Source organism: Amphiura filiformis, chromosome 6, assembly GCF_039555335.1.
Source record: "Amphiura filiformis chromosome 6, Afil_fr2py, whole genome shotgun sequence".
Taxonomy (NCBI): Eukaryota; Metazoa; Echinodermata; class Ophiuroidea; order Amphilepidida; family Amphiuridae; genus Amphiura; species Amphiura filiformis.
Genome location: NC_092633.1, coordinates 67,769,526 through 67,796,744, shown reverse-complemented (window position 1 = coordinate 67,796,744; position 27,219 = coordinate 67,769,526). Strand labels below are relative to the sequence as shown.

Here is a 27,219-nt window from a genome sequence, read left to right as displayed (position 1 = left end):
TTGCAGGTTTTCGAGTTTGTTACTCGAAATGCGCTCAAATGAACGAAGTTCGAGTTAAACGTTTCTGTTGCAAAATAATGATGCATTTGTCGCACATGCGACCCTTAATCAAAGTGGTAAACACATTTTATTAGGCCAAAGGTTGATCTAGATTGATCTGAAGTATTTTGCCTTTCATATATAGTAAATATGGATTTCACTCGAATATTGATCATTTTGCAGGTTTTCGAGTTTTTAACTCGAAGTACGCTCATTTTGCAAGTTCTCGAGTTTGTTACTCGAAATGCGCTCAAATGAACGAAGTTCGAGTTAAACGTTTCTGTTGTAATGATGCATTTGTCGCACATGCGGCCCTTAATCAAAGTGGTAAACACATATTATTAGGCCAAATGTTAAGAGCCAGTCTCCCTTATTATGTACATGAATAAGGGGGGTTGTGATACAAAAAAATAGAATTGTCTCTAAAAATGATTTTGGTACATATTAGCACCAACAACTCACATGTAAAATATGAGCGTGCACAGCGCCCTCGTTCAGCTTAAAAAAATTCTTGAAATTTCGGCCTCTCTGAGCCTTACTTGCAAATGGTAAACTTTGGAGGTACATAACATTGTGCGCCATCATCATCCCAACCTGCATTTTGCATTTTTTTAAAGTACCAAATGGTTACATTACAAAAACCAAGAAAAAAATTGGGATCTTGATGGCGCACAAAATCAACAAATCAATGATTTGATGAAAAGCGCCCTCGCGCAAACTTCAAAGCATCATAACGGGCTGCGCCATCAAGATCCCAAGTCCGAACAAGTTTGAAATTAAAGACCTCCATGGCAAGTTTCATTTTTCAGCAAAAATTTTTGGGATTTCGTTGGCGCACCAAGTTAACAGAGGTCAAAGGTCAAAATGTCCTATTTTCGCATATATTTGCACGCCTGTATTATTGCGCGCCAACGTCACCTGACTCTGCGAATAGCATTTCATCAAAGAAGAGGTAATTCTCTGCAAGAACTGAAAAAATTAGCTTGGGATCTCTTGATCTTCATATTTTTCTGATTTTTTGAAAATGGACTTAGCCTCATTTTGGAGGTCAATTTGACCTCTTTTTCCCACTCGCTGCACAATGTGGGCTTTTCACTGCATCACAAAAAGATGCGCCAACAAGATCCCAATTTTATTAGTCATCGTCTAGCTTCTTTGGCGACCAGTAAATAAAACACAAGCAACAGCTAATTGGGATCATGTGGGCGCACTAATATAAAAGAGGTCAAAGGTCAAGCTTTGTGCCAAAGTGATGCATATTTGCCTATGTGCAGCCCGAAAGTGGAACTTTGACCCGCAATAAAAATGTGCGCCAACAAGATCCCATCTTACTTTTTGGATGATTGGATAAAGGGGCTTATGTATAACTGATAACAAGTAAAAAAAAATGGGATCATATGGGCGCACTAATTCAATAGAGGTCTAAGTTCATACTTTGTGCCGAATTGGCATTATTTTGCCCATGTGCAGCACAAAAGTGGAACTTTGACCCGCAATAAAAATGTGCGCCAACAAGATCCCATCTTACTTTTTGGATGATTGGATAAAGGGGCTTATGTATAACTAATAATAAGTTTAAAAAAAGTGGGATCATGTGGGCGCACTAATTCAATAGAGGTCAAAGTTCATACTTTGTGCCGATTTTTTTTTTCAATGGGGATCACCAGACATGTCTCATAGAAACTTGTGTGAGTGCATTTCAGATGATGCTGATTCCATCATGGTAGTTGGTGAGAGTAAAAAAAATTTTTGTCAAAATACTTTGTCATATTTTGCAAAATTTGAGTGAAAGGTTGCCGAATTCGGCAACTTTAGGCGAAAAATCGGTTAATTTTGTATGAAGTATGAACTTTGACCTCTATTGAATTAGTGCGCCCACATGATCCCACTTTTTTTTTACTTGTTATCAGTTATACATAAGCCCCTTTATCCAATCATCCAAAAAGTAAGATGGGATCTTGTTGGCGCACATTTTTATTGTGGGTCAAAGTTCTACTTTTGTGCTGCACATAGGCAAAGTAATGCCAATTCGGCACAAAGTATGAACTTCGACCTCTATTGAATTAGTGCGCCCACATGATCCCACTTTTTTATTACTTGTTATCAGTTATACATAAGCCCCTTTATCCAATCATCCAAAAAGTAAGATGGGATCTTGTTGGCGCACATTTTTATTGCCGGTCAAAGTTCCACTTTCGTGCTGCACATAGGCAAATATACATCACTTTGGCACAAAGCGTGACCTTTGACCTTTTTTATATTAGTGCGCCCACATGATCCCAATTAGCTGTTGCTTGTTTTTTTTGTCTACTTGTCTCCAAAGAAGCTAGACGATGAAAAATAAAATTGGGATCTTGTTGGCGCATCTTTTTGTGATGCGGTAAAAAGCCCACATTGTGCAGCGAGTGGGAAAAAGAGGTCAAATTGACCTCCAAAATGAGGCTAAGTCCATTTTCAAAAAATCAGAAAAATATGAAGATCAAGAGATCCCAAGCTAATTTTTTCAGTTCTTGCAGAGAATTACCTCTTCTTTGATGAAATCCTATTCGGAGAGTCAGGTGACGTTGGCGCGCAATAATACAGGCGTGCAAAAATAGGAAATTTTGACCTTTGACCTCTGTTAACTCTGTGCGCCAACGAAATCCCAAACATTTTTTGCTGAAAATGAAACTTGCCATGGAGGTCTTTAATTTCAAACTTGTTCGGACTTGGGATCTTGATGGCGCAGCTCGTTATGATGCTTTGAAGTTTGCACGAGGGCGCTTTTCATCAAATCATTGGATTTGCTGATTTTGTGCGCCATCAAGATCCCAATTTTCTTTCTTGGTTTTTGTAATGTAACCATTTGGTACTTTAAAAAAATTCAAAATGCAGGTTGGGATGATGATGGCGCACGATGTTATGCACCTCCAAAGTTTACCATTTGCAAGTAAGGCTCAGAGAGGCTGAAATTTCAAGAATTTTTTCAAGCTGAACGAGGGCGCTGTGCACGCTCATATTTTACATGTGAGTTGTTGGTGCTAATATGTACCAAAATTATTTTTTAGAGACAATTCTATTTTTTTTTGTATCGCAAATCCGTACATAATAAGGGAGATTGGCTCTTAATCTAGATTGATCTGAAGTATTTTGCCTTTCATATATAGGCTAGTAAATATGGACGAGACTCGAATATTAATCATTTTGCAGGTTTTCGAATTTTTAACTCGAAGAACGCTCATTTTGCAGGTTTTCGAGTTTGTAACTCGAAATGCGCTCAAATGAACGAAGTTCGAGTTAAACTTTCCTGTTACAAATGATACATTTTTCGCACATGCGCATGCACAAAAGAAATGTGTGCTAAAGCTTAAATAAAAGCGTTTTGGGTTACGGTAAACTTATCTGTTGGGGTGTTGGATCCCGGGCTGGATACCACGATACCACCCCTTCGTTGGACTATATGGTTAATCTAATGATCTGAAGTAAATTTAGTTTACCTTACATTATGAGGTATGAATGCCAAACTCGAACATTTAAAATTTTGCAGATTCTCGAATTTAAAACTCGAAGTAGGCTCATGTTAAAGGTTTTCGAGTTTGAAACTCGACGTATGCCAAAATGAACGATTTTCGAGCTATATAAAAAGTAGAGGGCGCTAAAACTAAATAAAAGCGTTTTAGGGTTACGTTAAAGTCATCCGTAAGGGGAGTTGGATACCACGGTACCATGCACCCCCTGCGTTAGAGTAGGGTTAATCTAATATGATGTGAAGTAGTTTGCTTTTCATTATAATAGGTATAAATGAAACTCTAAAATTAAACATTTTACAGATTTTCGAGTATAAAACTCGAAGTAGGCTCATTTTGCAGGTTTTCGAGTTTGAAACTTGAAGTATGCTAAAATGAACGATTTTCTAGTTTGAATTTTCTGATGCAGATTTTCCTTTTTTCTCGTTATCCACGAGCCCTTAATATAATGGTAACGTGTATATATCCCGGTATATATATAAGTTAACCCTAGTCTAATTTTAGTCATTCTGGTATCAATGTAGGCCTACTCGGGAGGGTAATACCCCCGAGGTTAATACCTATCCACTAGTAGGCCTACCCCTTTTTATAAACAACTAGTGTGCTTTTACCGGGGCTTTTACGAATTCCGTGGAGAACGTAATAACAAATTGGATAGAGAAGGGTTAAACATTTGTGCTTTCTCTTCATGTCGGAGAGGGGACATCCTATAGCCTACTTCAAAAGCAGATTGAAAATTAAAATTGCAACTCGATACTCGAAAATTGAACTCGATACTCGATGATTTCAACTCGATACTCGAAAATTTCAACTCGATACTCGAAAATTTCAACTCGATACTCGAAAATTTCAACTCGATACTCGAAAATTTCAACTCGATACTCGAAAATTTCAACTCGATACTCGAAAATTTCAACTCGATACTCGAAAATTTCAACTCGATACTCGAAAATTTCAACTCGATACTCGAAAATTTCAACTCGATACTCGAAAATTTCAACTCGATACTCGAAAATTTCAACTCGATACTCGAAAATTTCAACTCGATACTCGAAAATTTCAACTCGATACTCGAAATTTCAACTCGATACTCGAAAATTTCAACTCGATACTCGAAAATTGCAACTCGATACTCGAAGATTTCAACTCGATACTCGACAATTGCAACTCGATACTCGAAAATTTCAACTCGATACTCGAAAATTTCAACTCGATACTCGAAAATTGCAACTCGATACTCGAAAATTGCAACTCGAAACTCGATACTCGAACTCGAAACTCGATACTCGAAGATTAGCAACACTCGGACCGGTTATACTTACTGCAATATCAATATTGATTATTAATAGTATTATTGCTGTCGCAAAGTCTTTTATAAATTATTATAAGGACAAACATTCCGTCAACGGGCAATTATCAGAGAAATATCGATGTTCCATACACCCTGCGTGCGCGGTACGTGCTTTCATGCGTACGTGCGTGCGTAAAACGTGTAAAATGGGGATACATTTCTGAATTTTGACCGTGTAACTGGGGCTACACCTGCAAACGGGGATATCCCCGGTTGACTTTTCATGCTGAAAGGGCTATACAACCCACCTAGAGGGCGCTAAATGCATTATTTAGGCATATGGCCTGTATAAGGGGGGTGATATCCCCTTGCATAGTACAGAATCCGACCAACCTGATGATACTATCTAACTGGGGATACACACACATGATTTTTTCCAGCAAAGTGGGGATTATCCACGCATGCAATGCAACATAACATAGCGCATTTGGATAGTCACGGTTTAATAGTTTACACACACATATCCCCGTTTGGCACGTTTTACAAGTACGGGTGTGTGTATATACCACGGTCCACGAAGGCACATGTCACAGGGGAAGTTGCCCAAAGTTGTTAAAAATTGTCTCAAAGTTATTCAAAGTTTCACAAAATTGCTTAACATTGTTTTTTCAAAATTGCGTAAAGTTGCTGAAAACACGCTCAAAAGTTTTCAAAATTACTCAAAATTGCTCCACCATGCGTATACAACTTATTGTGCTAAGTTGCCGAAAATATTTCAATGTGGTCAAGACAATATTATGCAGCGTTGGGCCACTTTACGTAACATTAAAAATGTTGTGAAATGTCAGGGTTTTTTGGACAATATGGTCAACTTTTGGTCAAAAGGCTATAGTTGATTGCTGAATCACCATCTCGTCCACCCACAACTGAAAATCACTGGCATTGTGTCCATTACTAAGGATTCAGTGGTTATTTTTGTACTTTTTCGTGGGCAAAAATTGATCGCGTTGCACACAAAGTACAAAACTGCCAATTTCAACATCTTCCGTACGTCATTGTACATTACAAGTGGACGTTTGTCGTCAACCCTCTTCACATGATCGCTATAGCTTCAATTTTGCAATTAAATTTGTAAGATATGCCTATTACGGTATTGTACTTTTATTTGGCAAACGATCAGCCACCAAGACTCTTCTTGAATCTCAGAAAACATCGATACAACTGTGACCAAGTGATAATCGTCGCATGGGTTGGAGTGCTTCTACTGAATGGACTCATAATTCCAGTGATTTATGTATGTCTTATCGCCTTCAGCAATGCGTCAGCATGGTCAGCCAATGTGGATGAAATTGATCTCGGACTTCATTCTAATTGCGTAGGAGTTATGGACTTGATTCTTTCAACAAGCATAATAGTTTTGTGCATGACGATTCTGGGAGTCCTATCTAGGAGACTGGAATATCCAAAGACTAGAATAGGCCTATCCAAATGTTTATGGATTTATGATGAAAACACTTTCATCATAAAATGTCATATTTCATCTATCTTGTTTGGTTCTTTATTCATTATCAGTCGTGAATTCAACATGTCTTGAGGACCTTGTACAATGGCGTAGATTTCTTTTTGACATTGGGGGGGATGGGGTTGGAAAAAATTCTTGAAGTATAGTGAAAGCAGCACCTTTTGGTGACAGAATAAGTTAATGGTACAAATGCGCGCGAAGCGCGAGAAAAATTTTGCTATTTTTAAGCTAAACTGATGAAATATGGTGCAAAAGTGGAATAAAATAAATCCCCCCATCCCCCCGGGATCTACGCCTATGACCTTGTATGATCTTTAAGGACGCCCGTTCCATCCTTGAAGTCGCTGTGGTTGAATATCGAGGACTTCGTCATCATCCACATCAACTGTACATTGATGCAGTAATGTTTTGACGGGACAACTTTTAAAATAATACCAAATTCATTACCCTGCGACAAAGTAATACTGATACCTTCTTCTACGAACCTATTTACCGCCGCTCGCATAATGATTTCTTGCAAACAAAATGGATCATATTAATGTAGTTAGACTTTCCACCGTATGTTCCACATCCTTGACTGTCTTCAAGAGATCAGATAGCAACGTTTGCGCAGTATTTTCTATGGGACCTGAAAGCACATCAGACGAGCTAAATTGCATTCTGAATACGAGGAATATCCTTCTGATATTGTTTGGAATTCGCGATATAATACAAATTTTATGGCAAATTATTAAAAGTTGATATTTTACACATTTAACAGTCAGAAGTAATCGTTATAAATCCAATGATAATGTACTTAAAGTTTATGTAGCTTATGTAGCTGGAAGAAAGGCCGACCATCATTTGAAAATGTTGACCTTTCGTATTAAAGATAAATACATTTTTTTTTCTCAAAAGACCTAGCACATATATTGTAAAAGGTACAAAATGTGTGCATTTTCTGCGTTGACCGTGCGTTATTTCGTACGTGAAGAATATTCAATACTACTATAATTAAAGACAGAGATAAAACGAATTTATCGCGTCTGATGTCACTGTCAATTACGATCCTTGATTGGTTCACACAGGTTAATAGCGCGTAAAAAGAAGACCGATCTATCTGGTGCTGATCGGAGAAAAGGAATAGCAGCGAATGGCGAAAAATTACGTACTTTTACAAGGCAAAAAGCAGCTTTTCTAGGAATCGTTGACATGGTGCCTTCGCGAAAGAAAGTTTCTTACTATAAAGACCTAACTTTTGAGATGGTTTGCATGTTTGAAGGTGCAAAATTAACAATAAGGCGCCCGGTTATACCGCCGCGTTCAGCAAGTCATCATCACGACACTTGTAAACAAACCGTGCTCGAATTTGATTGACAGATGACGTCAGACGCGATATCTCTGTCTTTAATTGAGCAACCACAGGAGAGTGATTTTGAATAGTTAAGACGGACGTACGATCACGGCGTATGGGAATCGCAACCTCTATTGATTGAATGTACGCACACCCCTACCATCCTACCAATACACGAGAAAGCTATGACTATTCTTAAACAGTTATGTACATTGGAAATTCATGCTCAAAACAAAATGACATTTACTCTGTTCACACGCTCACACCTATATATAATCAAACACCCCCTCTACATGCATCTGCCGGCAAACGGGGACTGTGTACTTTCCAAACGCAGACATGTTTTTTTTTCTTCTGAGTTTCTGTTCTTAACCAGATAAATTGACCCATTTTAGACAAATTATTCGCAATATTTTGGGATTTAAACGGGGATTGATTTTTTTATATAGGCTCTAAACAATAGAGGTTGCTCTCTCAAATGCATTATTATTTGCAAGGTAAAATGTTGCAATCAGGAATACACAAGTCCATTATATTAATCTCTCTTACTTCTGGTTTCCGCTCTCAATAATCAACCGTGTTGTCTTTCTTTTAAGTTAGTTCTTGTTACTTAGTAGACAGGTAAAGCATTGGCATGTGACGTAGGTTTTGTTATGTGAATAATATGCATGGCATTGTTCAATCTTTCTGGATCAATTAACATTGCCCTCTTTATGACATGTATATCTAAGTTATATAATGTATACATGTATACATGTAGTGTAGTTTCATTATATATTTTTGCTGACGTGGTGAATGTACATGCAGTTGTAACTTGTGACCATAAAACTTGACTAAATTAATTTAGCGTAGAAGGCCTTCAGGTTTTACAGAACATTTATACAACTTTGCACGAGCATGGGACAAAACCAATCTTCGCCATCCGAGAACGTGTACTTGACAGAAATTCCAAGGTCCGACATGTCCAACCAGACACCGAATACGACTGCCGTTAACATAACGCCAAACAATGACTCGGCACCGCAAACCCATAACTCGGAGTTGGACGACTTTAAATATCCTTGGATACTACTTGTTGGACAAGAAAGCGTAAAAGATCAAACAAAAACTAAGCACATGTACAAGAGGTGGACCGAAATAGATGCTAAACTCCGCAAGAACGAGGTACTGTTCCGGAGTTGGAGTAAGGTTGATAGTATCCTGAGAGCCTGTTTGCGCATATTTATAGGGTTGTGTCTGATAACTTCTACAATAATAAGCATCGCCGCTGCAGTTACCGTCTGGCCGACGTTTTCCTACATTGCTGCTGGCCTGGCCGCAATTGGTGCATTACAAGAACCCATAATGAAACTGTTTATCACAGATTTCAGCACAAGTAAGCAAGCGAAGTACCATAATCAGTGCCGAATAAGGCGAAAGTATCTGGATCAAATGTTCATCTCTTATTTAGAGGCTTTGGAAAATAATTCGAAATCCGGAGACGGTGACAAGATAACTACGAATGAGCTTAAGCAATACGTTCACCTAGCTTACGAGATGGACGAGGAGCTCATGAAATTTTCATTGGAACATCCCGATCTTCTCTCACATTTTATTCAGTCGCAGATTGCGAAATCAAGCACCACTGTGGCAGAACCTGAAGCCACCGTTGTGAAACCTGAAACCGCTGCACAGTGTCTTCGACCCTATATCTTCATGGCAGGAATCGCCATGGTAGGTTAAATCCACAGCCACGATTAGCCATTTGGTTCAAACCCCGGGTTCAAACCTTTAAAGCTCTTTTAAACTAATAATTAGTCGAGGGACATAACTAAGGCTACTCACAATAGCCGGGTAATCGATCTTGGTTGTGCGTGATTAAGCTTGTATACCCCATTGAGGTCAATGGTCATCGACTGTTATACTGCCTACAGTGAGTGCAGCTGTACTACACGCTGCACGCTGTAGTCCATAACAGGACCAACGCAATATAAAATGGTCAAATTTTGAGTTCAAAGCGCACGGCCAATTTTCAAAGCGCATTCTAGCGACTATCATATCTGTTCAACACGTATTTCCAAGTTTATGAGACCAAATCTGGTTTCTTGAGAAAAAAATCATGACGGGAGATATTCATCATTTTCTAACCCGGTATCAGAAGATTTTCGTCTGATATCAAAATCGTGCATAGCAATTCACGTGTATCGATCCCGTGTATTCATTTTAGTGTCCCTTCTGCACCAAATAATTATTAGCCAGGCGGTGTCGGTGTGCGCTGGTGGAAAATCTAAAAGCAAATCGAAGTAGCCTCAAACGACCTTCCGATGATGATTTTCATAAAGATGCCTCGAATGACTCAAAGACAACCTGTAGAAACCGAACGTTAGAAACTTAAACAATGTGTCAGGACACGGCTCTTTATAAGCACAATTTGAACTTGAGGTCAGCTTTTGACCTATGATTGTTGATTGGAGAGGGAGGTAGACTGCATTATACATCTTGGGATGATGAACATACTGGTTAATCCGTTCGAAACGTAGCCAAACAAGATGGATGTCAGGGAATGTCTAATTTATGGAAGAAGCCAAATCCTTTTCACGTGCTTTAGTTTATACAAATATGAAACACGATACTTGAGTTAAATGAACTTGTTCTTGAACTACCAATGTGACAATTGTATATAAACTTCACTGTCATAGTGTATCAGACTTCATTAGTACTGTACTCCGAAACTCAATTTGATTTCCGCCATATTGAATACCCATCAACAAATCACACCATGACCAAATGGTGAATAGACAAGTGATTTGTGAGAAGTTGTGACTTACTTGTGACTTGACTTGTGATTTGATGACTTGTGACTTGGACTTGACTTGCAAAAATGACTTGTTGACATCTCTGAGAAGCGGCCATATACACGGCCCATACACGGTCAATCCTATTGATCAATATCAAAGACCCTAGATACAAGAGTGGATACAGAATCTACCATTGAACACACACAAGTTGTCAACTATAGCATTTAGACCAAATACTGTACCTCATACTTTTTAATCTAGTGGCATTTTTCAAACTGTATACTTTATTTTGATACACCCTGTATAATGAAACTGTATAATCAAAGTGAGTTACATCTTTGTAGGTTGTATCTCTTGGGTTAGGTGACAGTTGCAAGTTATTATTTTATTTGTGTAAAACACAATGTACAATATTGTAGTACAATGGAATACATTAAAAGCTACGAATAATTTGTGGGAAACTGGATCTATTAAAATTAGAATTTTATTTAGTTCTTGCTTGTTTTCCTTGCCCATTTGTTGTTTTCACCTCAAGATATCAAATACGTACACTGCTCAAAAAACAAAATAAAAAATCCTACTTTCCAGTGCCAGTCTACTTTTGTCCTTCAAAATGTTAACCCCGTGAAACACTCACTGACCTTGATGTTTGTACATTGCTTCTTCAGGCATATGCGGCCACAGATATTGGAACACAATGCGGCCCATACGCGTTCAATCTTATTGATCAATATCAAAGACCCTAGATACAAGAGTGGATACAGAATCTACCATTGAACACATACAATGGTAGATTTAGTATCCACTCCTGCATCTAGGGTCCCCAATATTGATCAATATATTGATCGTGTATGGGCCGCATTAGAGTCTAGGCCTCCTATTCAGCTGCTATTGGTCCTGCAACTTGGTCCTGCACAACCTCAAAATGTCCATCTTTGAGTGTATGTGCGCATTAATCTTGTTGACATTGCCAGAGCTATTCAAATGGTTGAGGATGTTAAGAGACATATGTATCATGCCCTTTGACATTCGTGTTGTAAAATATCTCAACTCGCGCGATCAAATGGCCAAAAAATGACGGACTTTCATTGAAGACAGAGTTCCGCAGTCTGCCCATGAATGTAACCTTACCCTGAGGAACCGGTTTTGCACAGCGGTGCAAATGCGTGCTGCCTTCCACAATGCCACTGGAGTGCAATTTTGTGACAAGACCATTGACACACGTCTTCACAGTACTAGTATATATTTGTGTGGTACATATTCTGACCACATAGCACATCTCAGAACCAGACCTAACTTTGTCGACGCTAACGTGGACTGGCAGCTCAGACACTGGTCTCATGTCCTCACTACCTAGATTGTGCATCAAAATAGGTCAATGACCATAGAAACCCACTGGCCTTGACATGATTTGGTGCATACATATAGGTAATGAAACATTAAACATATCGCTAACTAGCATTATTTAAGTTCATTTATTAATACGAAGATTTTGACACCATTTTCATCAAAATCAGAGCAAGTTTAAAATTTTGACCCTTTAGAGGTCAAAGATTGGCCTTTGACCTTTTTGGTAATAACTCAAGAATCCTTATGACCAGAGGAACACATTACCAATTTGATGAAGTTTGAAATTTGACCCCATGTAAAGTTCAATGACCTTTCCCCCACCCATAGGACAATATTAATTTTTTGTTTTGGGAACAACAAATTTGTGTACTAGGGAGAAGATGAATTATGAATAAAATACTAGAACTTACGAATTTTGCAAATGTTCATCCAATCTCATTGGACTTCATCTGGCAACTGCAAAGATGCTCCTGTATTGATCGTAATCGGAGACTGGTCACGTGTCAGCCGGCAAGGAATATTGATTATTGTGTACTATAAAAAATAAAGCATTCGGGTGCATAGCAAAGCCACCTGGTGACTAGACTAATTACTACGAAAACGTGTAATGATCTGGTCACAAACAATTTTGCGATTACTTCTCTGATTATTTTCAGTTACCTCTTGTACTGAACAGTCGTTCCCCCATTATGTTATTATTCCTGCAGGATGCGTAATCCCATTACCTACTTATTAAAGGAGTTTGTTGCAAATGGTGCCAGTGGCTGGGTCAATGACCAGCATATACTTCCTTTAAATTTTCCGCTGCAGATATTTCAACAAATACAGAGTACATGTATACATTGTATTGTATAAAGCTAATGTCAGAAGTACAAACCAATGAGTGATACAATTTGTTTGAAAAACAATTTCAAGTATTACGCGAGATTTCTTTCTTATTGGATCTTTAGTCCACTGTTTTTGTAAGTTATTGTTTCGCTCCTGTCGATTTGGGGACAGTGTCATGCCATGTCTCAATCAAGGTGCCGTCGTTATACATCAATTATTCTACAAGTTGTTTTCACAATATGTGCTTTCACTACAAGTACGACCTTATCTACGTTCACTGGTAATGGTACAACAAGCGGTATCAAAGAAATATTTCTTGGCAGATGTGCGGAGGTCAAATCTGGGTTAGTAAATCCACAGCTTAATCGACAAGAATTACGGTAAGTTATTTCACTCCCAACATAAGCATCCGTTTTGGATTCATGCAAATTAGGCATTACTCCAACAATAATTTCAACATTTTGCAAAATATTGACACGTATACTGAGGTTAAGATATCCCGAATTATATATTGTGATGAATTGGTAATTACGGAGTAAAATGTGTAATATCTAGGAACCATTGGCGATAACACTTCAATCCCCGGGCTTGAACTTGTGGTCACATCGGAAACGGTTTGGTCACAAATGCGACGATTTAGTCGCAACGTACAGCTTTGCTTTGATCCTCAAAGAATGAAACAGGCTTTTTGATAAAATATTCTTATCTGTCAAAAGGTCATTCAACATTCAGGGAATGTATAGGTCTTGCACAAATCCCACCCCAAACACACCCCACACCAATAATTGCCATGAAAATGATAATGAATGTTTTACATATATGCATTATTTTAACCAAAGGAGCAAGAACTGTTCACATCTTTGGGAATTATTTTACAATGCATTCGCTAACACATATCCATGCAACGTCACAAGCAAAGCGTTCGACGTGTTTGTGGAAGAGGCGTCCGTTTCAACACCTCCAAATAAGGTACCACACTACTACGTACTAGAATCCTAGAAATTAATCGAACGGGAAGACTTTCTGTAACGAATGTAGTAATAAATGGAATGGTAGTTAGAAGTCCAGTTAGTTCAATAGTGTGTGTGACAGTACGAGTTCGAGCCCCCTTCCCAGAGTGGCTACCTTGAAATTCCCCTGGCAAGGAACTTACTTATTGTCTCGGAAACTCGGAGAGTTGATACTGGCTGCGATGGTTATTATAATGTAGTCTGATTAGGGTTCTACGCCTATATACAGCACCTAGGTTTCATTATCATTGAGGTATAGGACTTTATTTTTTTGGAGAAGAGCAGATAGGGCAACTATTTGATTATATTTCTACATATTCATACTACATACTCTGAAAATTTTAGAAAATATGCACGGGTCAGTTTTATTTTTAAATCACATTTTTGTTCCTAAAATGGGGGTTATAGCGCCCTCAACGGGCACTCTCTCCATAGGGCTACATGTAAAGACCAGTTATAGACAAATGGCCCTAAAATAAAACTGACTCGTTCATTTTTCCTCAAATTTTCCATATGATGTAGATTTAACATTAGGAATGTAATGCAAGTGGTGTCGTTGCTGCTCTTCTAAATTCATTTATAAAATGTACGCCCCAAACCAAAGTGTCTGTATGATGCTGTATGTTTCTGAGGTATAGCTTTGTCCTTAGTGGTCAGCAAACGTTCTGTAAAGCGCAATAATCTTATGCGCTGTAAGTCCGTGGCTTAAAAAACATGTAATGTAAAAAAATGATGAATAAAATGTACGTATGTAATATGGTGTAATTTGATATGCTTTGATGCAATGTATACAAAGTAATATAATGCAAAAATTTTACAGTTTTTTGAGCAAAATGTTTTATGTAATGTTAATACTGGTATTGTATTACATACAGGCACTATTTTGGGACGGCTGGGACATATTTGACACCGTGAGAGCGTATGCAAATGAAGCAAAGAGGGCAGTTCCTCTGGAATTTCTCATCACGGGTTATCTTATAAATCAGCTGACATTTTGTGGACAAGAAGACAGCCTCGGTTTCAATTATGACGCCTGTCCCGATTGGGGGGAATGCGGATTTGGAGTGGGTCCTATGGATGGCTTTTGGGCTGCAGCATCTCGGCAAGTAGGTTTGAAGAAATGTGATAATTGATAAAGTGACATGAAAGGAAGCTTATAATGAACACATAAGGGGATGTACACGAATACACACGGCTATACTACCCACATACAGGCTGATATATTAGGCCTATCATGTACAAGATCTATTTTCATTTTGTCTTGTACTATTCTCCTATCACATTAGTAATTTTGATTATGGTGTATCATTACATGAATACTATAATACAGTGTTTTACAAAGATGTCATCTTTGCGGATTATTAAATTACGGAATAAAAACTAAAGAGCTCTTTCGTAAATGATTTTAAAACAAACAACTTACAACTATACACACTGGTTGAAAGAATTGCAACATCACTGAAAAAGAAAAGAACTGGGTAAACTAAGTAGAACATTCATCCAATATCCTTCCGATTTCACATCAAACTTTGATGTCCGTTGCATGAAACAAGTAAGTAAGTAATCAATAGGATGGAAGGTGTCCACTGTGGTGACAGTATGCTTACTGCTTATACAATGGCGGAATAATGGAAATCTGATTGAACACAGAGATGAAAAAGCTTCAATCCACAAAATGCCCAGATGTCAGAAGAATGGTCACCGAATTAATTGGTTTCTGCAGGTATCAGGGAATAATATGGAAGAAGGTTGCACGGGAGTGGTGCTTGGACGAAAATAACAGTCGAGATGTGTAGCCTGTATTAGATCAATTTATAATTGAATTCTTTCGGTATCGACTAAATTGCTCTTCTTTTCATACTCTAGTTTGGTACAAACGCCAACGGTAACATTAAGTTGATGCTTTATAGCAACACAGCTGGAGGGTCTTTCCGAACACAAAACAGGTAAAGCTAATGATGGTCGCAATGTGGTAAAAGGCTACATTATTATGGTATGGTATGGATAAATTGATTAGCAACAAAATTGCAAATCAAGGATTTCCTGTTCTCATTTTTTGCATTTTTTTTTTGCCATATTAAGTAATCTTTTTTTTAAAGTGCAAGATGTTCTTTAGGAGTCCTTAATTCCTTTAGCTGAAATGTCTTGAAGCTTCTTGAAACATTTTAGATGGCTTAATGTCGTATTTAAAGTACACGTGTTATAGAGAGCTGACATGCTGTTGAATTCTGGTATGCAAAGTGTTGCTAAATGGCTTCACCAACATAGGCTCACATTGAATGTTAATAAAACCAAAACTATGCTGTTTGGATCTGCTCGTAAACTTGCCTCCTCTGGTCCTCTTACTGTTCATATCAAAGATCAGCCCCTTGAATGTGTCCCACATTTTAAGTATCTTGGCATTATTTTTGATCAGCGGTTAACTTGGGAACACCAAATTGATAAAATCTGCATGTCACTTTATAAATATATTGGTCTTTTTACCGTATCAGAAAGTTTTTAGCTGTTGACACCCTGAAGTTGTTGTATACATCTGTTGTTTTACCTAAAGTTGACTATTGTGATCTAATTTGGTCAAATGCAGGCTTAACTCTCCTGAACAGGTTGGATCGCCATCAAAAACGTCTCGGTAGAGCAATCATTGGTGTCCCAATGCGCACTCCAACTCATTTTGTCTTTGATTCCCTAAACTGGGAAACTTTTTCTGATCGTCGTAAATATCATATCTGTCTCAATGTTTTTAAATGTCTTGGGGGGCTGGTACCCCCCAACCTGTGCAATATTTTCACCAAGTGTATTGATGCTTATAGCAATCATACTCTCAGATCATCGACCGCTGGGAATCTGGTTATAAATAAGATGCGCACTGAGACTGGCAAGAGAACTTTCCTGTTCAGGGGGGCTAAGGCCTGGAATGATCTTTCCCGAAACATCAAAAATCCCCTTCCTGTCAATGCAAATGTTTTCAAGAACATATATACTATTCTTGCAATAATATCTCTTTTATGTTGCACATTGTAAATGTAATTATCATATGTTATTTAAATTTCTTGTACCTAGTATGTGTATAATTTATAATGTATTAATTTTATGACTTTTATGTATATTTTTAAATACTTTTAAATTCATGTTTGTTGTTTATCTGTGTTGTATCCTGGGCAGCAAGGGAGAACAGTGCTGGTCACTGATTGTATGTCCCAGGTTAAAGAAGAAATAAATAAATAAATAAATAAATAGATATGAGAAATGTCATAAGTATTGCTGATAGGTGAAAATTTAGACCCCGGGAGTTAAGACACTTCAACCATGTGAAATGTCGCCAAGTATTGTAGCTACCTGAAATGTCGTAAATAATATAGAATATCTATAACAAAATCAACCTTAATAAAGCAAAATTACTACAGCACGTTTGTTTTAAATAAGGGACAATTGTACTTATTCTTTGCAGCTACTTTACTGAGTTTGAGTTGCCTAATTTGGATCCAAATAAAGTGACGAGGCTTGATATTTATCTTGTGACGTTCTTCGGTGAAACACCAGGGTAAGTTTAATATTTATCTTATAACATTCTTTCCTTGGTATGTTTCTTGTTGATGAAACATCAGGGTTAAGCTTGATAGTTATCTTGTAACTTTCCTTGCTGAAATACAAGTGATGTTGATATTTATCTTGTAACGTCCGTACTGAAACACCAGGGTAAGCTTGATAATCCGCTTGTAATGTTCCTTGCTGAAACACCAGAGTAAACTAGACAATCATCTTGTAACGTTCCTTGCTGAAACACCAGAGTAAACTAGACAATCATCTTGTAACGTTCCTTGCTGAAACACCAGAGTAAACTAGACAATCATCTTGTAACGTTCCTTGCTGAAACACCAGAGTAAGCTTGATAATCATCTTGTAATGTTCCTTGCTGAAACACCAGAGTAAACTAGACAATCATCTTGTAACGTTCCTTGCTGAAACACCAGAGTAAGCTTGATAATCATCTTGTAACGTTCCTTGCTGAAACACCAGAGTAAGCTTGATAATCATCTTGTAACGTTCCTTACTGAAACACCAGGGTAAGCTTGATAATCATCTTGTAACGTTCCTTGCTGAAACACCAGGGTAAGCTTGATAATCATCTTGTAACGTTCCTTACTGAAACACCAGGGTAAGCTTGATAATCCGCTTGTAATGTTCCTTGCTTAAACACCAGAGTAAACTAGACAATCATCTTGTAACGTTCCTTGCTGAAACACCAGGGTAAGCTTGATAATCATTTTGTAACGTTCCTTGCTGAAACACCAGAGTAAACTACACCAGGCACAAAAAGAAACTAGTCAGTTATATTCATCCTTGCTGTTCAATAACTTGATAATTTTGGATTATTCTGAAATATACATTTTGTTAATTGGACTTTGCTTTCTCATTTGACACCTTGTTCGTGAAAAACGAACAAGAATTGACTAAGATATGCGCCTCCAAAGCCTCAAACCCCAAAATCAAAAGTTGCATTTTCAACGATTTTCAATGGGAACGCATCGTTGTATTGCACACAAGCACCACGGGCCAATCAATAAAGCACACAGTGTAACAGGCACAATTGAATAGTTAAAATTGCAACTTTTCATTTTGGGGTTTGAGATTTTGGAGGCGCATATCTTGGTCGATTCTTGCTCAATGTTCACGAACAAGGTGTCAAATGAGAAAGCAAAGTCCAATTAACAAAATGTGTATTTCAGAATAATCCAAAACTATCAAGTTATTGAACAGCAAGGATGAATATAACTGACGAGTTTCTTTTTGTGCCTGGTGTAGACAATCACCTTGTAACGTTCCTTGCTGAAACACCAGGGTAAGCTTGATAATCATTTTGTAACGTTCCTTGCTGAAACACCAGGATAAGCTTGATATTTATTTTGTTGGTGAAAAATTAGGATAAAGCTTGATAAGCATCTTGTAACATTCTTTGCTGAAACACCTGGGTAAGCTTGATATTTATCTTGTAATGTTCCTTGCTGAAACACCAGGGTAAGCTTGATATTTATCTTGTTGGTGAAAAATTAGGATAAAGCTTGATAAGCATCTTGTAACATTCTTTGCTGAAATACCTGGGTAAGCTTAATATTTATCTTGTAGCATTCTTTGCTGAAATACCTGGGTAAGCTTGATATTTATCTTGTAACGTTTCTTGCTGAAACACCTATTTTGATCTTTGCTTTTCGTTATTATAATCATACTTCACTTGCGCTTCACGCTGGATATTTATCCCAAATAATTTTAATTGCCCTTGCCTTTACCATACCCTACAACAATTTTCATGGACTATACCATTTCACTACCAAACTATAATTAAAATGAGTTACCAATGTATATAATTGTTGTACTCATACATTTGTATAATTCATGTATTGGATTTACGCCACACTTGATAGCAACTAGTAGAAGACCGTAGTGTAGAGTTCGTGACCAACTCATAGAACAAAGATTTAAAAGTTATTTTGGGATCTTTGATTGATTCTGAATCAATTTACCTTGGGCTCACCTCCTGAAACTTCCGGGCATTCCGGGGAGGGGTCAATTAAGGTTACATGGGGGTCAAATTTTCAGAATGCTCCAATTATGTCAAGTAATATATCAAATTACTCGTGTGGTCATGAGGACTCAGGAGGTGAGCCCACGGTAAATTGATTCAAAATCAATCAAAGATCCCAAATTAACTTTCAAATCTTTGTTCTATGAGTTGGTCACGAACTCTTCACTACGGTCTTCTACTAAACTGCAACGTTTGGACTTTGGAGAATTTATAAATCTTTTGTGCAAAATAGTTGTTACATAACAAAAACCCATACCGGCTGATTTTAAACCAGAATGATATGAAAGGGATGTGCTTGTTTATATAAATGAGTATGGGCATCATGGAAAAATGTGAAAACGGGAAAAATAGTTCCTTACTATGTGTTAATGATTCTGGATCTCTAAAATATATAAAATACTAACATTTCTGACGATTTTTACCAGTTTTTGAAAAAAAATCACTTGGTGTTTGTAATTAACAGTGACACCTGTGCAACAGGCACGATTCCTGAATTAGAACGCAGACTGTCAAATAAAGGCATCAACTATGAGTGTATTGAACAGCCAAGGTAACGTTATACACCTACTATTTATTCTCAATTTGATGATACGACAAACTTATAAAGTCAAATACATAAAAATGTAATTCTGGCTACGCAATTAGATATGCAGTTGTTGGTGTTTTTCTGGGGTATATGTATGAGACTATGAGGTTATCAAAACATTGGATATTATTATTGCAGGCCGTATTTGAGTCCAACTAATAAAGGTTTTGATGTTATTTGTCTTGTCTATATTGTTTTATGTTATTAAAGATATTTTGCTAATAATTGACAATCTTCTCCATTTTCACAGGGATATTGTTCACCTCCTTTGTGCAGACAACATTGAAGATAACAATTGCCTACTTAATTCTCTAAGCTCAACATTTCCTGAACCGGTCATTGCCATTGCAATATCAATTGTGATGCAGTTATTGTTGTCGCAAAGTCTTCAATAATGATATAAGGACTAATAAACACTTGTAGACGTTTATTTTTTAGTGTTTAAATTAAAACATGTAAAGAACAAATATTTTGGTATGGCTAAAACGGAACTAAAACCAGGTAGTTGAATCAAACGGTATAAATGGACCAGTGGCGTAGATTTTTTTTGACATGGGGGGAGGAGGGGGGTTGGAAACATTGAATCCAGCACCTTTTGGCGACCAAATAAGTTTATTGTACAAATGCGCGCGAAGTGCGAGCAACATTTTGCCATATTGAATCTAAAATGATGAAGTATGGTGTAAAAGTGGAATATATTTAAGAAATAAAGGGTGCAACATTATCCTTTACACGCAAATAATGTGTCCGGGGCAGTAAAAACGTAAATAATGGGTGAGGCGCAGCCGAACCCATTATTTAAACGTTTTTACTGCCGAGGACACATTATTTGCATGTAAAGGATAATGCTGCACCCTTTATTTCTATTCTATTACCACAAAATAGTGCGATTCAAAAAGAAATTTTTTGCCCAAATATTTCAAGTTGTTTTCCTCAATGTGGAGCGCCTACGCGTAGCCAAAGCGTAAGTGATAAAGTTCGTTGCCCTGGCCACTTTATTGCTAATTAATGGTCTTTCGCGTGACGCGTTTCAACAAATCACAGTGCGCGATTTTGAATAATGGGCCGTGGGGGTAATAGAATTGCGCGTAGTGCGCAAAAATTGACACATTTGGGGCTAAAATGACCAAATATGAGGTTAATTTGGTCAGAAACCACATACAGGCATCAACATGGGGGGGGGGATGATTGTGTAGACCATCCCCCGGCAAATTATTGGGGGGATTCCCCCCCCCATCCCCCCGGATCTACGCCTATGAAATGGACATACAACATGTGACTTTCCGATTCCGTAATCGGAGATACCAAAAACCCTGCTTGAAGAAGTCTATTACTTTAAGATACGATTCACGAGCCTCGAACATGGTTAAGCGATAAACGTGAGCGTTGACGTTTACGAAACCCGAGCGCTACTGAATTGGCACGGTGAAGTTGGCTCGAGATTAGAGATTAGAGATTAGACATTCGTTATTACGTTGAATATTACACTTTTAATCGTTTTTCTGCATCGATCAAGGGTACTGGAGTCATTTGAGACCGTTTTTGGACTTTCAAAATTTTGGCCCAAAAATTTCAAAATTTTTGAACTTCGTTATTTGGGTGAATTTCGACCTAAAACCCACTTTTATGTATCGGTCGAGTGTTCTCGAGTATTTTTACACAATTTTTGGACATTCAAAAATTTTAGCCAAAAAATTCAAAATTTTTGAACTTCGTTATTTGGGCTTATTTCGACCTAATAACCACTTTTATGTATCGATTAAGTGTTCCGGAGTATTTTGGCACTATTTTTGGACATTAAAAAATTTCAGCCAAAAAATTCCAAAATTTTTGAACTTCGTTATTTTTGGTGAATTTCGACCTAAAACCCACTTTTATGTATCGGTCGAGTGTTCTCGAGTATTTTTACACCATTTTTGGACATTCAAAAATTTTTGCCAAAAATTTCAAAATTTTTGAACTTCGTTATTTGGGCTAATTTCGACCTAATAACCACTTTTATGTATCGATTAAGTGTTCCGGAGTATTTTAACACTATTTTTGGACATTAAAAAATTTCAGCCAAAAATTTCAAAACTTTTGAACTTCGTTATTTTGGTGAATTTCGACCTAAAACCCACTTTTATGCATCGGTCGAGTATTTTTACACCATTTTTGGACATTAAAAAATTTTGAACTTCGTTATTTAGGGGAATTTCGACTTAAAACCCACTTTTATGTATCGGTCGAGTGTTCTCGAGTATTTTTACACCAAATTTTAGCCAAAAGTTTCAAAACTTTCATAACTTCGTTATTTTGAGGAGTGAATTTTGACCTCATAACCACTTTCACGTATCGATCAAGTGTTCATGAATATTTTGACACTATTTTGGACATTCAAAATTTTAGCCAAAATTTCAAAATTTTTGAATATTGTAATTTTGGGTGAATTTCGACCTAAAACTCACCTTTGTGTATCGGTCGAGTGTTCTCGAGTATTTTACACCATTTCTGGACATTCAAAATGTTGGCCAAAAATTTCAAAATTTTTGAACTTCGTTATTTTGAGTGAATTTCGACCTAAAACCCACTTTTATGTATCGCTTAAGTGTTCTCGAGTATTTTTACACCATTTTTAGACATTCAAAAATTTTGGCAAAAAATTTAAAAAAATTTTGAACTTCGTTATTTTTGGTGAATTTCGACCTTAATAACCACTTTTATGTATCGAGTAAGTGTTCTGGAGTATTTCAACACCATTTTTTTGATATTCAAACATCTTAGTAAAAAATTTCAAATTTTTTGAACTTCGTTATTTGGGTGAATTTCGACCTACCCACTTTTATGTATCGGTCAAATGTTCTCGAATATTTTCACACCATTTTTAGACATTCAAAAATTTTAGCCAAAAAACATGTCCTGGAGTCATATAACACCTTTTTTGAGCTTCGAAAATTTAAGACCAGCAAAAATTCATTTTTAGACATTCGAGATTAAAAATTAGACATTCGTTATTTCGCAGAATTTAGATCTAAACTTTACTTTTCTACACGAATCACGTGTCCTGGAGTCATTTGAAACCATATTTAGAAATTCGACACCATTTTATTTAGACTTTCAAAATTTTTTGACAAAAACATCTCAATTTTTAAACATTCGTGATTTCCCAGATAAAAACCATTTTTTACACCGATTACGTGCCCTTGAGTCATTTGATGCGTGTTTTAGATATTCGAAGTTCCTTGATCATAAAAAATTAAATTTTTAGACATTCCTTATTAGGCCGAATTTCGATGTTAAAACAACTTTTCTACACCGATCACGTGTCCTGGAGTAATATGACACCATTTTTGACCTTCCCGAAAATTTTGACCCAAAAATTGCATTTTTAGACATTCGAGATTAGAAATTAGACATTCGTGATTTCCGAAAATTGTCATACATGTATAAAAACCACTTTTCTGCACCGATCAAGTGCCATGGAGTCATCTGACACCACTTTTTGACATCAAAAATTTTTTGACCCAAAAAATTGCATTTTTAGACATTCGAGATTAGAAATTAGACATTCGTTATTCCGCAGAATTTCGATCTAAAAACCACTTTTCTACACAGATCACGTGTCCTGGAGTAATATGACACCATTTTGACCTTCCTGAAAATTTTGACCCAAAAATTGCATTTTTAGACATTCGAGATTAGAAATTAGACATTCGTGATTTCCGAAAATTGTCATATAAAAACCACTTTTCTACATCGATCAAGTGCCATGGAATCATCTGACACCACTTTTTGACATCAAAAATTTTTTGACCCAAAAATTGCATTTTTAGACATTCGAGATTAGAAATTAGACATTCGTTATTCCGCAGAATTTCGATCTAAAAACCACTTTTCTACACAGATCACGTGTCCTGGAGTAATATGACACCATTTTTGACCTTCCCGAAAATTTTTGACCCAAAAAATTGCATTTTTAGACATTCGAGATTAGAAATTAGACATTCGTGATTTCCGAAAATTGTCATATAAAAACCACTTTTCTACATCGATCAAGTGCCATGGAGTCATCTGACACCACTTTTTGACATCAAAATTTTTTGACCCAAAAATTGCATTTTAGACATTCGAGATTAGAAATTAGACATTCGTTATTCCGCAGAATTTCGATCTAAAATCCACTTTTCTACACCGATCACGTGTCATGGAGTCATTTGACATCATTTTTAGACATTCGACATCACTTTAGACATTCCAAAAATGTTGACCAAAAAATCTCAATATTTAGACATTCGTTATTTCGCAGAATTTCGATCTAAAAACCACTTTTCTACACAGATCACGTGTCCTGGAGTAATATGACACCATTTTGACCCCAAAAATAGAATTTTTAGACATTCGAGATTAGAAATTAGACATTCGTAATTTCGCAGAATTTCGATCTAAAAACCACTTTTCTACACAGATCACGTGTCCTGGAGTAATATGACACCATTTTTGACTTTCCCGAAAATTTTTGACCCAAAAAATTGCATTTTTAAGACAGAGATTAGAAATTAGACATTCGTGATTTCCGAAAATTGTCATATAAAAAACACTTTTCTACATCGATTAAGTGCCATGGAGTCATCTGACACCACTTTTTGACATCAAAAATTTTTTGACCCAAAAAATTGCATTTTTAGACATTCAAGATTAGAAATTAGACATTCGTTATTCTGCAGAATTTCGATCTAAAATCCACTTTTCTACACCGACCACTTGTCATGGAGTCATTTGACATCATTTTTAGACATTCGACATCACTTTAGACATTCCAAAATGTTGACCAAAAATCTCAATTTTTAGACATTCGTTATTTCGCAGAATTTCGATCTAAAAACCACTTTTCTACACAGATCACGTGTCCTGGAGTAATATGACACCATTTTTAACCTTCCCGAAAATTTTTGACCCAAAAAATTGCATTTTTAGACATACGTTATTCTGCAGAATTTCGATCTAAAATCCCCTTTTCTACACCGATCACGTGTCATGGAGTCATTTGACATCATTTTTAGACATTCGACATCACTTCAGACATTCCAAAAATTTTGACCAAAAATCTCAATTTTAGACATTCGTTATTTCGCAGAATTCGATCTAAAACCACTTTTCTACACAGATCACGTGTCCTGGAGTAATATGACACCATTTTGACCCCAAAAATAGAATTTTTAGACATTCGAGATTAGAAATTAGACATTCGTAATTTCGCAGAATTTTGATCTAAAAACCACTTTTCTACACAGATCACGTGTCCTGGAGTAATATGACACCATTTTTGACTTTCCCGAAAATTTTTGACCAAAAAAATTGCATTTTTAAGACAGAGATTAGAAATTAGACATTCGTGATTTCCGAAAATTGTCATATAAAAACCACTTTTCTACATCAATCAAGTGCCATGGAGTCATCTGACACCACTTTTTGACATCAAAAAATTGCATTTTTAGACATTCGAGATTAGAAATTAGACATTCGTAATTTCGCAGAATTTCGATCTAAAAACCACTTTTCTACACAGATCACGTGTCTTGGAGTAATATGACACCATTTTTGACATTCCCGAACATTTTGGACCCAAAAAATTGCATTTTTAGATATTCGAGATTTAATATTGCTTTAATATGAATAGGCCTAATATACGCAGCTTTGATCTAACATTATCATGAAAGACATGATATGCACCATGTATGCACAAGAGATCACGCAAGAGATATGACAAAAGAATTTTTGGCGGGCCGAGAGGGGGGGGCAAGCGATTTTTGGCGGGCCGAGGGGGGGGGGGCAAGCGATTTTTGGCGAGCCGTTCGGAAATTTTACCCCTCCCGGGGGGTGAAAATTATTGCACAGCCTCTGACCATTTGTGGCACTCGATGGTGATCCCTTCCACCAAGTTTGATGACAATCCAACAATCTTTACTCAGAGACCTTGGCATGACCTGACCATTATTGGCACTCAATGGTGATCCTATCCACCAAATTTGATGTCAATCCAGCAAACCATCAATTTGCACCATGCACCCTTAAATATTAACTCCCAACATTCTAACTGCCAGAGCTTCCTGTCAACTCTCTAATTCATAACTCCAAACTTTTCTGTCTTTTCTGTCATTTCTGTTTTCTGTCTTTTACAGCTACCGCTACTTTTATCATGTTTATGCTTTATTGCTGAACACATAATTAATGGTGCCCTTTACTAAATTATGTAACACTATTAAACATGTTTGGACCGTAGACCTTCAAAATGATGTAATCCACTATGATCCCACATGCATGGTCCTACAGAGAAAGGATAAACTTGACCTGTATGGCCTTATGTCTTGTATTTTGTACTTGTCCATGGTGATGCACAAAAGTGCACTACAGTGCCTCATTTCAAATATATAGTTTTAGTTTTGGTTTTGGTTTTGGTCACGTGGTTTCCTATTGTCCTGCCTAACCACTTGAATCACAAGATATCGATCTCTTTGTTTCTACCTTTTGTTTAAAACTAAACATTTGTGACAGGTAGTTTCGGTTTTGGTTTCAGTTTCTTATAAGTGGTGTGACGAATAACATTACAGGATTTTCGAGTTACCTGATCTAAGTATACAAAAGAAATGTTTAAATTTCGCAGTGCAATATTCACGAGCAGAGAAGTCGAACAAAACAGTCTACATTTGAAAGCATTGATTTAGTTTGAAAGCATTGGCTTGAGACTACGAAATAGCCTAAGCTGATTTCACTGTGAAAATATATAGACCATCGAAATATTTGCATTCGACATTACAAAAGGGCCACTACTGTAATTGTATAGGTGCTATAAACAAAATCGATTCATGTCCTTAATCCCATGTACCAGAATCGATGGAAGGCCATTATATGACCTCTAATAACCTAATGACTTTTACTAGAAGCAATTTTTACTGCAAAAAGTAGAAGATAGAGGGGAGAAGATTGTGTGTGTGTGTGTGTGGGGGGGGGGGGTTGAAGGAAAGGGGATATGGGCCGGGAGAGAGAGAAACATATGAGAGAGAGCATTGGAAGTGAAAGAGAAGGGGAGGAGAGCTCGAGATGAAGATATCGAATGTAGGGGAGGAGGAGGGGGAAAGGGGTAATTTAGGAAAGAGGTGGTTATATAGGGAGGGGAGCCCCCTCTTAAAGAGGTATGGGTTGTGCTTCCCGGGATAATAAACTAATTCATAATCAAATCATCTCCATGCATCGTTTATGTTTCATACAAACAAACAAATTCCCCACCCCACCCCATCCTTCAGTATACGCGCATGTATATGATTTCTAGGCCTAGAACTCGTGAGTGTAATATGCCACCTACCTTCGACAGAGAGCATCAACTGTCGTCCGCGGATAGATTTCCGATATCAATCATGAT

General features: G+C 37.1%; 1 protein-coding gene across 1 annotated transcript; it reads left to right on the top strand.

Annotated features, from left to right (window-relative positions):
* Nucleotides 1-12,667: 12,667 nt before the first annotated feature.
* LOC140155897 (ADP-ribosyl cyclase/cyclic ADP-ribose hydrolase-like) lies at nucleotides 12,668-21,236 on the top strand. The gene is made up of 7 exons (XM_072178902.1): nucleotides 12,668-13,026; nucleotides 13,486-13,615; nucleotides 14,532-14,762; nucleotides 15,523-15,602; nucleotides 17,105-17,197; nucleotides 19,701-19,787; nucleotides 20,074-21,236. The coding sequence occupies exons 1-7, from the start codon at nucleotides 12,827-12,829 to the stop codon at nucleotides 20,216-20,218; spliced, it is 966 nt and encodes a 321-aa protein (XP_072035003.1). The 5' UTR covers nucleotides 12,668-12,826; the 3' UTR covers nucleotides 20,219-21,236.
* Nucleotides 21,237-27,219: the final 5,983 nt, after the last annotated feature.

Bases quoted from the DNA above. Each gene is read 5' to 3' on its own strand.
- LOC140155897 (XM_072178902.1), top strand. From the start codon at position 12,827: ATGTCTCAATCAAGGTGCCGTCGTTATACATCAATTATTCTACAAGTT. The intron at 14,763-15,522 runs GTAGGTTTGAAG...TTCATACTCTAG, and splicing joins GGGCTGCAGCATCTCGGCAA to TTTGGTACAAACGCCAACGG. The intron at 17,198-19,700 runs GTAAGTTTAATA...TGTAATTAACAG, and splicing joins TTCTTCGGTGAAACACCAGG to TGACACCTGTGCAACAGGCA.